The 13,198-nt window shown below is 39.5% G+C and overlaps 1 protein-coding gene across 2 annotated transcripts in view; it reads left to right on the top strand.

The window, feature by feature from the left end:
* CAMKMT (calmodulin-lysine N-methyltransferase) overlaps positions 1–13,198 on the top strand; it is a 223,340-nt gene that overhangs the window by 9,186 nt on the left and 200,956 nt on the right. For both annotated transcript variants that reach the window (XM_064158393.1, XM_064158392.1), the window contains exon 3: positions 4,886–4,950. In XM_064158393.1, coding sequence (XP_064014463.1) covers positions 4,886–4,950 — 65 coding nt within the window. The remainder of the gene's footprint in view (positions 1–4,885; positions 4,951–13,198) is intronic.

The raw sequence follows: 13,198 nt of genomic DNA, 5'->3' as shown, positions 1-13,198 counted from the left end.
AGGCTGTCTAGAGCCTCATCCAGCCTGGCCTTAAACACCTCCAGAGATGGGGCTTCCACCAGCTTCCTGGGCAACCCATTCCAGGGTCTCACCATCTTCATGGTGAAGAACTTCTTCGTAAATCCAGTCTGAATCTACCCATTTCTAGCTTTGTTCCATTCCCCCCCAGTCCTATCACTACCTGACATCCTAAGAAGTCCCTCTCCAGATTTCTTGTAGGCCACCTTAAGATACTGGAAGACCACAATAAGGTCACTTTGGAACCTTCTCCTCTCCAGACTGAACAGCCCCAACTCTTTCAGTCTGTCCTCATATAAGAGGTGTTGCAGCCCTTTGATCATCCTCATGGCCCTTCTCTGGACACGCTCCAGCAACATCTGTATCCCTCTTGTAGCAGGGGCTCCAGAACTGGATGCAGTACTCCAGATGGAGTCTCACCGCTGTGGATTAGAGGGGGAGGATCACTTCCCTCACCCTGCTGGCCACACTTCTCTTGACACAGCCCAATATAGGGCAATTTTTTGCTATAAAAATGTGATCTGGATTTATGTGCCGTTTTGACTAGATCCTTGAAGTCACAACATCATTGACTTGTTTTTAAAATCCGCATAACTGTACTTGTTAAACAGGGGTCTCTAGTGTGCTCGATACAGGGAGGAATGTGTTCTGAAGTTTGTACAGATGCTAAACTGCTTCATTGTAGCTCTGAGGTATGACTTCTGATGGCAGTGGTGACGTAAAATTTCTTGCATTACAGTCCAGAATCTCATTTTGCTAGCCAAGTCTAATTTAGATTTGCACCATATTTGATGCACCCGCAACCTACGTCCTTATCTTGATGGTAAAATTGGGTGGCTGCATACATGAAATTGCTCTCTAGTGTTGCTTGCATTTAATGTTATTTAAAAAATAACTCCCTAAACAGATAGGATGGGATTGGGCTGAATGTGTTTGACAGTGTAACATGGAGAATGTAGACATACTCAGTTCAAGCTGGAATCTTGCTGCAGTTTTCATATTCAGATTTGGATACAGTAAACAGTAATCTAGTCTGCAGGTGAAAATTACAAACCTCTTTTTGAGTGAAATTTCTTGCTAGGTTGAAGTGGAAAAAGATATCTTTCATTACAGTAATTATCTGGCCTTCTGGGTCTTTTCACCATTAAAAACATGTTTTTATTTGTAAAACTTTCATATTTATTTGTTGGCTTTGAGGGTATCTTTCTTTGCTATTAAAAATTATGCGTGTGCTAGATACTTGTCTTAATGGTGATAGGAAGATATAGAATAAAGAGGCATTTTAAAATGTTTAGTTAATATTGCCTTTCTTAATCCTTCTATTCTTAGCTTGGAATGTGCTAAGAATTTAAATCTTATGTGAACAGTTCTGGCAATGTAGTGGTTATAGATCATACCGATGCAGTGGCTCACTGTTGAGACGGTGTCTTTTAGACAGGAAAATTATTCTTTGATTAGAGTTAAAAAGGAAGCAATCAATATCTTCAAATTTTCTATTTCAGGATACTTTTAAAATTGTCGACTCATTTTAAGCAATTAGAGAAGAAATAAGTTATTTCTGTGGTAAAATATTTTCCATTGATCAGTCATTTGATGTTTCAAATGCTAATATGTGGAATTGAAAGGATTGATGGTAGCAGCTTATAGGAAGGCTTAAGTCTTCACAAAGAGTGTTATGTGATCTTTGCAAGGTGTCATGCCTTCATTCTGAATCTGAGTGAACCTTGAGATAAGAATACAAAAGAAATTAGTAGGTTATTCTAGAAGTTTGGTTTAGAAATGAGGTGTATTGTCAGTGCAAGTGAAGAAGGTTCTTGTGGAATATTTCTGCTAATAACACCTTCAACCTCTCATTAATTTTTAAGACTACACATTAAAAAAAAGTAAGGGCAGCAGATTTCAACAACATTCCCTGCTCTTTAAGGGCAGTTTGTGTGAGTACAATAAACTTGCTTTCTTCAACTTATTTTGGTACTGAGAGATGTGGATTTAGCAGGATAAGGGCTTGGCCATAGAAGGGGGGAACTCGAGAGTAGTATACTATTTGTAATGGTAGTATACTATTTGTAGTGGTATGGGCAAGATCTATTAAAAAAATAATATCATTTATTAATTTTGATATTTAGCAATCTTGCCACAGACCATAATTTCTAATAATAACAGGTTTTTCGCATGGCCATGGAAAGTGTTACACAGAGGGAAATAAGCAGGGAATCTAGAACACTAGCAATAATATAACAAACATTAAATTATTTAGGAAGGAGTATCTTGTGGCCAATATGCCTCTTGCCCCTGAGAGAGACCCGAGAGGCTCCTTTCTGCTAAGGCAGAAAGCACAATAGAATTCTGTTATAGAGAGGTCTATGACTATTTACTCACAAAGTATCCATCTCTGGATTCCCAGGGCTAACGACAGTTTTCAGACAGTGCCCAAATACTTGAAGGGAGTTCTGTTGGTGTCTTGATAGCTGATGAGAGGCTTCTGGGTCTTCCTAGGCTCTAACAGAGTGCTGGTAAAGAGGCAGATGATCTCTGACCTGGTCCTCGTTCCTCTTGGCATGGAGGTTTACAGGTGTGTGTAACTAGTCGGATGGTGCAGTTAGCAGGCTCTTCAGATACAGTCCTTCAAATAGAGAAGCATGTGACTGTTGCTCTTTGGAAGTGTGTCTCCTGAGCTCTCACAAGTTACCACATTGCTTTCCTCAGTCCCAAAACTTGTCAGCAGTTGAAGTTGTACTCAATTCTTCACTGTTTCGATTGCTTAACTGTTATGTGGTTAGCAGTGAAATTTTAGCACCTCTTTGTTATCCTGCAGATAAAGCACCTATACCAGGCTAAGGCATTTGGATTGACTTCAGAAGATTTGCTGTTACTTACTGTTGGGAATAGTAACATTAAATGTAGTGATTCTATAGAATTGTCTGAATGGTATATGCTGGAACATAAGCCATGGACAGGTGAGAGTGCACAAGCTCAGAAGTGCTGAGTTGAGGTAAAATAGAAGGTTGGAATGACCTTAGAGAAACAAATGTAAGGCTGCAGCCTGTGGTTTTCGCCTATCTCTGCTGACTGAGATTGCTCAGACACAATGTAGGTGTTGCTGAGAGAATATGATGAATGTCTATGCCAATTAGTATGTAATTTCTTACACAAGTAGATGTAACCAATTGCAGTTTAATACAATGTGTAGCCTGCTGATGAAAGGTAGAGAAACACATGTTTGGAGTGCAATAAACGGATTGGATTGGCTTGCATCAGGCATCTCCCCATCTCTGCTGATGCCTGTGGCATTCAGCCCATGGCAACTTATGTGGAGTAGTCTTTAAATAGTTCATAATGCTAATACAGTTGAGATCTGAGATGTGATTTTTCAGAGTAAAAGAATGCAGCTTTGCTATCCAGCTTATGATCGAAATAATGGCTACTCATTCCAGGAGGCTTAGCTTGCTCCCTGCTTTTGTTTAGTGAAGATTTCATGGGGAACCAGCTGTTAAACTTCATCTGTGTCTGTTTTCACAGTGAGTGCAGAGTAGACATCTGGAAGATTGAGAAGGGGAAGTCCCTTATAGCAAAGCTGGATGCTTCTCATCATTAAATTATGGCTCACTTATGTCCTTGCCATGAAGAGCAAGAAAGAAATTGCTGAGACAGAGAGTTAGAGGAAGAGACTGAATATTGCAGATGGTCAGAGAAAGGTGTCTCTGTAAAATGCCTCTGCTGGACAAAAGAGCAAATGTTGGGGTGTGCTGTGTTTGTTCTTAGATGGCACAAGCTTTTGGCCACTGGATAAAAAATGTGTATTTGAAATTTGTGTGTATTGATTTTAGTTATGGAAAGAATATTTAATAATCAGAGAGAGAACTGATCATTAATGAAAACTAAGTGTACCAAAATAATAATGTAGATGAAGAACATTCATTGTAGTAAATAAAATGTCACCAAATGTTAGGGCCATCCCAAGAACATCCTAAGCTGTGTGGCATACATATGTCATGGCACCTTAGCTTATTCTTCAGGCTGAGGTGCTCAGAGCTGTCTGTGTCTCATCTGAAATTATAAACCATTATGTTGGAAACCTGAAATTTGGAAGTGTGAAATTTGATTTGGTGATAATTTTAATGCCAATGTTGTGGTTGGGTTTTGGGCTTTGGGGTGTTTTTCCTTCCCTTTTGACACTGAAGTGTGTAAGTTGTATTCTTCTCTAGATCAGGACACTCCATTTACTTCTGTTTTTCTTCATAGCATTGTCTCAAACCTCTCTGAACCTTACCCTAGTCCCAAGGAAGAATGGAGGTTTGGCCAGGGGGTTAGGAAGCAAAGTGGATTAATCAGAGAGACGGCAGAGAGGCTAGAGAGAGAGAAAAAATGCAGCTCCAAGCTCCCCAGCAGAAGAAGCAGAAGAGTCCCTTATCTGTGTTTGGATTCTTGTTCTTATACCTCTCAGCAAGCCTATGAGTGAATTAGACATCACCATTGTTTTTTTCTCTTTCACAGCCTGTGATCTAATCCTTCTCACCAAAACATTTTAGCTAGGCTCAATGCAGCACATTGCTTTGCCAAAACTCTTCCTTTCCCATATGTGACTTCCACAACTAAACAAAATTTGCTGCTCTTTAGAAATGTTTTTGTTTTGGTAAACTATTGTTTTCTGAGAAACATGTTTCTGGTTCATGGATTTCAGTGATGGAACTTTGAACATTAGTGGCTGTCTCCATGCTTTCCTCCTGGTGTGTGCCTGTTTGCTACTTATTTATGAAAGGGGTGTGTGGGAAGTGCACAGGTGCAGTAAATATCTTTTCTGAAGAGGGAAAACCTTTTAAAGGATTGTTTAATCATTGGCAAAATCACTGTTTCTGTTTTCTTCCAGGTTTCCAAGCAGACAGTTAGATGTTAAAGATGTTCTTACAAGTTTTGACAACACGGGGAATGTCTGTAAGTCATTGTTTATTTCAGTACAGTGCTACGTTGATAGTTGTATCTCCATAAAATGTCTCTATGTGAGCCATCCCACCCAGCTGAGAAACTCTTACTGTGGTCAGAGATACAGATCTACTTACACCGAAGTGTTTTATGTGTTACCCTGTTTTACATAGTGGTGTTGGTTTTGTCCATACACGGTTAAGTCATCTCAGTGCAGGATATTTCTGGTTCTGTTACTGCAGTGGGAACATTACAGCAGCTGAACTGGGCTGGACAGAAAATTAGTTTATCTCATTGATGTGTGCTGGCCAGTGGCCAGCAGTGGTTATCTGAGGAACAATGCAAGAACATGGAAACAAACAATGATACTTGTAGCTTGGAAAGGGCAAAGTCAAACCAGTGAAAAAAAACAGAGAGGAAATGCTGTCAAGGTGTACAATTCATCCCCACAGACTGCTGTGAATCCTAGAACATGGCATAAAGTCAAAAAGCAAAGGGAAAAAATGTGCAAGAAAATTTTAGTGTGGCTATTAAATGTAAAGACATCACTTATGGCTTAGGAAGTGCTGGTTGCTAGGAGAATTAATGGGGTGTGTCGTGATCTTTCACTCTTGTCTAAGCATCAGTTACTGTCCACATTAACCTGAAACAAGATGAGCTGTAAGTGGATTTTCAGGGTCTGACCCAGTATGCCTCTGCTTCAATATACTTATACTTATCTATGCTATTAATGGATTTGAATTAAAAAATTTTGGTAGATCACTGAAAAGAAGCTGAGCAAAAAAAAAATGTTTTCTATGTAATGAGAAATTACTGTTGTGTAATTAATATTTACAGATGTACATGTAATTCTTGTTTGAATATTCTGCTTTTTTTTCAGTTTGGTTGGTTGGTTGATTTATTTTCAAACAAGCAAACTGATACAATAAAGTTGGGGAGATCTCTGTTAGTTTGCCAGATAGTCAAGAAATGTATCTCTTCCTCTTCATCAAAGTCTTGATATAGAAGCTGCTCTGCTGTAGATATGTTTCATCTCAAAACTCCAATCTTAGTATTCCAAAGCTGTATTTCCACAGATACTCACTTTTCACTTTTCACTATTTAATAAACTTCAGCTTCCAAAAGGAATAGATAATCATTAACTAAGTGCTCTCCTTTAGCTTTCCTTCATTTCTGAACATTGAAGATGGTTGAGTGCCACAAAATACTTCAACTGTTGACATAGAGAAATTTTCTCTCTGATTTCTGAATGAAATTTGTAGCTAAGGAGTATATGAATATCTAAATTGATGATATTAAGCCTGAGAAACAAAATAGTTGATAATTGTGGTTGACATCAGCTACAGATGTAGGCATGTGTTTGATGATAAAAAACATTTAGATTTAAGACATTTAATATCTGAAAGAATATGCTAAGTTATGGGAGGCATTTAGAGGGATCTGGTGTTGCAGCTTTTCAGAACAGGATGCTAGAGGGACTTTTGTAACAAGTTACTCTATTGTTATAAATGGTACTCAATAATGAAAAAAATGAAATAATAATAATAATTGTTGTTATTATAATCATAATTATTATTCAAATTGGTGATCCAGAAAAAAATGTTTTATTAGTTCATTAAATAACAACTCAGGTATTTTGAGCAGCAGAGAAATTTATTTATTTATTTATGTCTAAAAGTTTTTAGGATGGTCAGAATTTATTTGCTGAGCTCTAAACTTCACTTAAGCAATTTGAACTGATTTATCAGTGTTCTGTGTGTTTGTCTTGGCTGCCAGTCTGAGTATTTAGCAGTAAGATTAAAGTTTTCTGAGAGATTATTAGATTATTATGCAGTTTTGTGTTGAACGTGAGATTTTGTGAGAGCTGAAACCTGTTGCATAATACATCCTTTGCTTTCAAATAACATGATTTGTGTGACTTTAGAGGTAGGGGGTTTGTTTATTCCTAAGAACCTGATCTTTCAGGGAGCATTTTTGTGACTCCTTTTTTTTTTGGTCTTTCTGCTTATGATCTTTAAGAGCCACATCACTGTACACCACCAAAGGAGGAGCAGTAGAGCAGACTTGTTAATACCACTTTCTCTTCTCTGCCAGTAGATATCATCAGTACAAGACATGCCACTAGCTGGCAGCATTATATAAAATATCAATAACCATTTTTTGAGGAATTCTTGTGACTGCTTCCAAAAGTGCTGCTGTACAGCAGCAAGACTCAGGACAGAAGCGGTGCCAACTGCAGTTAGGTCTAAGTGGCATCTTGCAGGGTGCCGGAATTGCCTCTGTGCGATGTCTTGCTAAAAACTTGGCACACATGCTTGTGTTCTGTCTTTTTCAGAAAGGTTTTTGAAGATGCATTTTCATCATGGGACTGCTACTTTGGACAAAAAGTCACACTGCAAATTACAATTGGTTTTCACTTTTGCAGAAAATGTGCTGTTTTTTCTCTTGTGTTCATCCTTTGAGAGAGCAGTTTCCACATGAAACTCTTAAATTAATTCTTTGCACCGACAGGATGCACTGCTAAATGCACTTCATTCAGCTTTAATTCTATGCAGAAACAGAAGGCAGGGGTAAGAGGACTGAAATGAAGGGAAGGATCAGTCTGTTCATTTTAAACAGCAGTATGCCATCTGTTAGAAAGATGGAACATCCTGAGAGCGTCTCTAGTCCTAAGACAGTCCTTTCAAAGAACCGATGGATCCCAGGCAGAAGGTTCAGTGGTGGCATTGTGGGACAGCATCAGCTGGCTCTAGGAACCACATGCCATGCTCATCCTTGCAGAAAAAAAATCTCTTCTGCAACAGCCTGTTCAAAGAGCAAGGAAAATTCTGTGAGAACGAGTTTTTGATGGTATTGCGTTCTGCCTTTCCTGCTGGGAGAAAACAGTTATGACTGAGGTGTTTGTAGAATTCTGTTCCTGCAGTGATCATTTCAGAATATGTATCCATTTTAATTTAGCTAAATTTCAGATGACCAAAACCCAAACTTTTTTCCTGACACCAATCTAAGCAAGCTGTAGTCTGTAAGGGAGAATTTTAGCAGTGAAATGCAGCAATTTGGGGGATTTTAATCTAGTATCACCTACCTGATGCTAACACAGAAACAAGGTATTCCAGAGTGCCAATGTAGTATAAAATTGCAAATACACTATATGTAATAGCTAAGCATTTTCTTGTAAACTGCGCCTGGCATTAGGTAATAAGGTAACCATTTTGAAGCAAGTTCAATACATAAGCGGTTCATTTTCTGCTTGGTAAGAGTGTACAACTGCGTGTTTTGGAACTGAGAAAGCAGCAGAGGGTGCTACAGTTACAGACCTACCCAGGCACATATTCCAAAGTTGTTGCTCCTGCAGGCAAGCAGATCCTGCGAAGAATTAAGCCTTTGGTTAGAGGTTGGTGTAAATAGGATGGCTTTAATTTCTGTAGCCTCTCTTGTAGCCTGTGTTTGTACAGGAAAGCAGGTAATCTGTGTGAAATCCAGAAAATGTAGGATTACAGACTCACTTCTTTTCTTGAATTGTGCTCTAAACAATAGTTTTTACTGGGAAATGTTGCATAATTTCCTGAAAACATGGTGTCTGCATATAGCCACTTTTACCAAACAGCTACTCACCATCGTTAGAACTGTTGGTGCTAATTTTGCATTCAGATACTCCAGCTTCTGCAGCAAGCTTGCTATTTGAGACATTTGGTGGGTTTTGGTTTTGGTTGGTTTTGGATTGGTTGGTTTTTTGTTTGTTTTTTTTTTCTCCAGATGTGTTCTACTCCCCATATACAAGAGCTAGGCGACTTGGAGAAGATTTGTTGTTAAAATAACGAGAGATAAGGACTTCTCTTATATTCCAAGTCTAGGAAGACTTTTTTCTTTCAAATGCGTATCACAGAATCACAGCATTAACCAGGTTGGAAAGGACTTCTGAGATCATCATCCAACCTATCACCTAACACCTTCTATTTAACTGAACCATGGCACTAAGTGCCTCACACAGCCTCCTTTTAAACACCTCCAGGGACAATAATTCCACCACCTCCCTGGGCAGCCCAATCCAATGCCAATCACTCTCTCTGGCAAGAAATTCCTCCTAACACCCAGCCTATACTTCCCTGGCACAACTTGAGACTGTGCCCCCTTGTTGTATTGCTAGTTGCCTGGGAGAAGAGACCAACCCCCACCTGGCTACAAACTCCCTTCAGGTAGTTGTAGACAGCAATGAGGTCTCCCTGGAGCCTCCTCCAGGCTGCACACCCCCAGCTCACTCAGCCTCTCCTTGTAGGGCTGTGCTCCAGCCCCCTCACCAGCGTCATCGCCATTCTCTGGACACATTCAAGCACCAAGTAGCAAGGTTCTAAAAGTGGAAATTAATTATTTTTCTCCTGTTTGTTTGTTTGTTTGAGTTTTAATATATGTTTTTTTATTGTGTTTATTTAAATCCAGTAATTATGTAGCTTAATTTTACTTTAAAATTTGTTTTAAAACAAAGAACCTTTTCTTCTTTCTTCGTTTCTCTCAAATAACAATGTTCAGAGGAATGCCTTCTTTCCTAGGGGTATAGCTACTTATTTCTTCAGATGTATCAAAGCTCTTTTATGCAGAGATTGTGCCAACCACTGATTTGTCATGCCTGGAAGGATAGATGCCATCAAGCTACTTGGAGGAAAGCATAGGATGGCATTCTTTATGGCAGCAGAGGTGCACTTCTATTCCAGGTAGCATTACCTAGAATCAGCAAGGGAGCAGATTCTGTTTTTCAGGTGATGCTGTGGAAGCTTCCCCCCCATTTTTTTTTTTGATGAAATGTCATGTTTTTTGTGGTGAAAAGCATGCTGACTTGAATATGCTTCCTGCCTTCTGCGTGCCTCAGTAGGTATTCGCACACGAAGGAACTACTACTTGTCTTCTGAGCATTCTCTCATTCCAGCAGCATGGCAGTTTGAAATTGTTTACCATGCCATAACTTCACACCCTCTTGAAAAGTTTTCAGCAAAAAATCAAGTGTCTGGAAGAGTGCTTGTATAGCAATGATACATGTCGTTTTGAATGAAATACCATATTTATGATACCTACAATTTACTATTCACTGTGTAGCTTCCTTTTAAATAAAACATTTCATGATAAGGGTTAAGAAAAAAAAACAGCTGTTTCCTCCCTCCTCCCCCCCATCCAATTCACTTCACTGATCCAGTTTACAGTATCATCCCAAGCAGTTGCATTGACACAGTGAGCATAAAGCTTATGGAAGGGAGCAGAAAGTATATGAGGAGGAGCTGGTCTCTTTTAAATTACTCTCACTGCCAGAATTGTTTTTATGAAACTGTTCTCTGATCATAGAATCAACCAGGTTGGAAGAGACCTCTAAGATCATCCAGTCCAACCTAGCACCCAGCCCCATCCAGTCATCTAGACCATGGCACTAAGTGCCTCATCCAGTCTTTTCTTGAACACCTCCAGGGACGGCGACTCCTCCATCTCCCTGGGCAGCCCATTCCAATGCCAATCACTCTCTCTGGCAAGAAATTGCTCCTAACATCCAGCCTAGACCTTCCTTGGCACAACTTGAGACTGTGTCCCCTTGTTCTATTGCTGGTTGCCTGGCAGAAGAAACCAACCCCCACCTGGCTACAACCTCCCTTCCAGTAGTTGTAGACAGCAATGAGGTCTGCCCTGAGCTTCCTCTTCTCCAAGCTGCACACCCCCAGCTCCCTCAGCCTCTTCTCATTGGGTTTGTGTTCCAGGTCTTTCACCAGCTTCGTCATCCTTCTCTGGACATGTTCAAGCACCTCAATATCTCTCTTGAATTGAGGGGCCCAGAACTGGACACAGCACTCAAGGTGTGGCCTGTGCAGTGCTGAGTACAGGGGAATAATAATACAACATAATATATAATAATACATTAATATGATTGATAGTACAACATTAAACCATTAGAACTGGAAAGAGGAGTTGTTGCGGTCAGCCCACTAAGGGACTTGAGAGGCTCCTTTCTGCTGCTAAGGCAGAAGGCAGATTAGCATCTAGGTAGGGAATTTCTTACAAAGAAGCTTTGAATCTGTACTCACAAAATAGTATCAGACAGGACCCAAACACTTGAAGGGAGTTCTGTCAGTGTCTTCAGAGTCGTTGCAGGCAAATCAGAGCATGATGTGGCTGGGCAGAGCAGGCCAAAGTGCAGCACAGGCATGTAGCAAAAGCCTATTTATCGTTGGCCCAAATGTAATGGTCCCTTCGTCCACAGCGACTCGCCAGTCAGAGTGGTGCTTTTCCAAAGCTGGCCATAATAGGTGAAGTCAGGAGCTTGCTTTCTCTTATCTGGGGAGAACAAGTCTGGGCAAGTCCTGGGTCCTCAAAGTGCATGTCTCCAAGCCTTTTGTCTTCTTCTTGCTGTCTGCTTCCCCTGCTGCCCCCCAGCAGAAGGAAGCGGACCATGGGATTATTCCTGGGCAAGCCAGGACATGTATTAGGCCTATTTTGGCCTTCCATGACAGCAGAAAGGTTTTAACTTGGTTCAGTATCAGTGCATAAACTACACTCAAAAAAGCCTATTTTGCATAAAATATTCTCAGAAATGAGAATTTGAAACCTTTGATGAATAATATATCTACTTGAAATCTTTTGTCTGGTTATAATTCAGATTGAAAAGTATTATGAAAACGAACTGACATAGGAGTGACCAGATGGAAATCCAATCTAGAACTATTATTCGTGTGCTTAGCTTTACAAATTAAATACTCCTATTGAGAAGCAGTAGAGTGAAACAAAATTACATGTTTTAGGCTATTTTTTCAAAATTTTGTCAATAAAGTGGGAAAACATTCCAGGAATCTGAAGAATGATTTTCTTTTTGGTAAATTGGGTGGATTCAAAGCGGTTTAGCACACGGAAAGTGTATGAGGAATGTGTGTACACCTGCATGTCTGTACTCATCACTGGAGGCCCAGGTTGTGTTTTTTGGCTAAGGCTGCAGACCTCTGCGAAAGGCTGGAGTGGCTAGCCTATAAAACAAAGGTTCAGAACATACTGGTTCAAGCAATGGTGATTACATACCTTTACTTACTGGTAGAAAGTATCTCCTGGTACCTGATTGTAGTCTGGTTTACTAAAGCTTAAATTTAGGATTGTTTCATTTATTAGCAAAAGTGGTCTTTTCTTTTGTAATTGTGTGGCAGAGGGGGGAAAATTAATTTGTTGTGAGAGGATATTCTATGAAAATGTATAATTTATTAATTTCAATATTCTGAACTCTCACCACCCCCATGAGATGGTTTGGGTGTTCCCTGTCCTCCCACACTTTAGAAATCACTAGACTCAGCTGGCTCTGGAAATTGAATGAAGCTTATATTTACAGCTAGCACAATATACAAGCAGATATTTACAGTATATACAGTTATAGACAGAAATAGACAAGGTAAAAGGGAATACAGAAACACAATAGCCCTCCCAGAAACCTGAGTCCCCAGGAGGGGCTCTCAAATGCTGCTTCACCTTCCCCCTACCCCTCTGAATGTGATTTGTGTGTCATTAGTTCTCTCTTCCTTTGGATTTCCACTTCTTCACCTGATGCATTCACACTTGAAACCTTTCTTTTATATAGATGCTTCAAACACATCCATTAAAAAGTATGGAAGGAATTTTGTTGTTGTTGTTGTTGTTAATCTGTCATGTAACAGCTACAGATTTTATGTAGAACTTGTTGAATTTATTTGGCTTCAATCACTAGTCTAATCATGTCATACCCAGAATTAAAAAGATCTCAAATTATAGTAGTGGCATTAAATACATATTCAAGATCAACTACTTAGCAAAGAATTTGTTTATTTTGTTCTTGGTTCTAATAGATAAATGCTTTACAATGTAAATGCTTGGTTCTAGTTGTTAAATGCTTTACAATGTAAATGCTTGCGTAGGATAGCAGCAGCCAGGTGCATTTTTCCTATATTAACCTCCAGAAGTTACAATACCTTGTTGGGAATGGTAGGACTTTTAGTGCTGTACATCTGCTTGATCTTGACATATTGGAACATAAGCCATGGGTTCAGAATGTATAAAGGGGAAAAGTACTGAGTTAGGTAAGGAGAGGGTCAAAATTACCTTAAAGAATGTTGCAGCAGACAGAGTTATGTGGAATATGAGCCTGCAGTTTTCTTAACCTTTGCTTATCTAGTTGCTAACGTACAAGGTCTGTCTTAATGAGGTATGTACTGAGGTCTGTCTTAATGACCAATTAGGATTTGGCATGTTCTTTTAGCTTGTATGTTAAGGT

This window comes from Pogoniulus pusillus, chromosome 18 (assembly GCF_015220805.1).
Source record: "Pogoniulus pusillus isolate bPogPus1 chromosome 18, bPogPus1.pri, whole genome shotgun sequence".
NCBI classification, from domain to species: domain Eukaryota; kingdom Metazoa; phylum Chordata; class Aves; order Piciformes; family Lybiidae; genus Pogoniulus; species Pogoniulus pusillus.
This window is presented reverse-complemented; position numbering and strand designations above follow the sequence as displayed.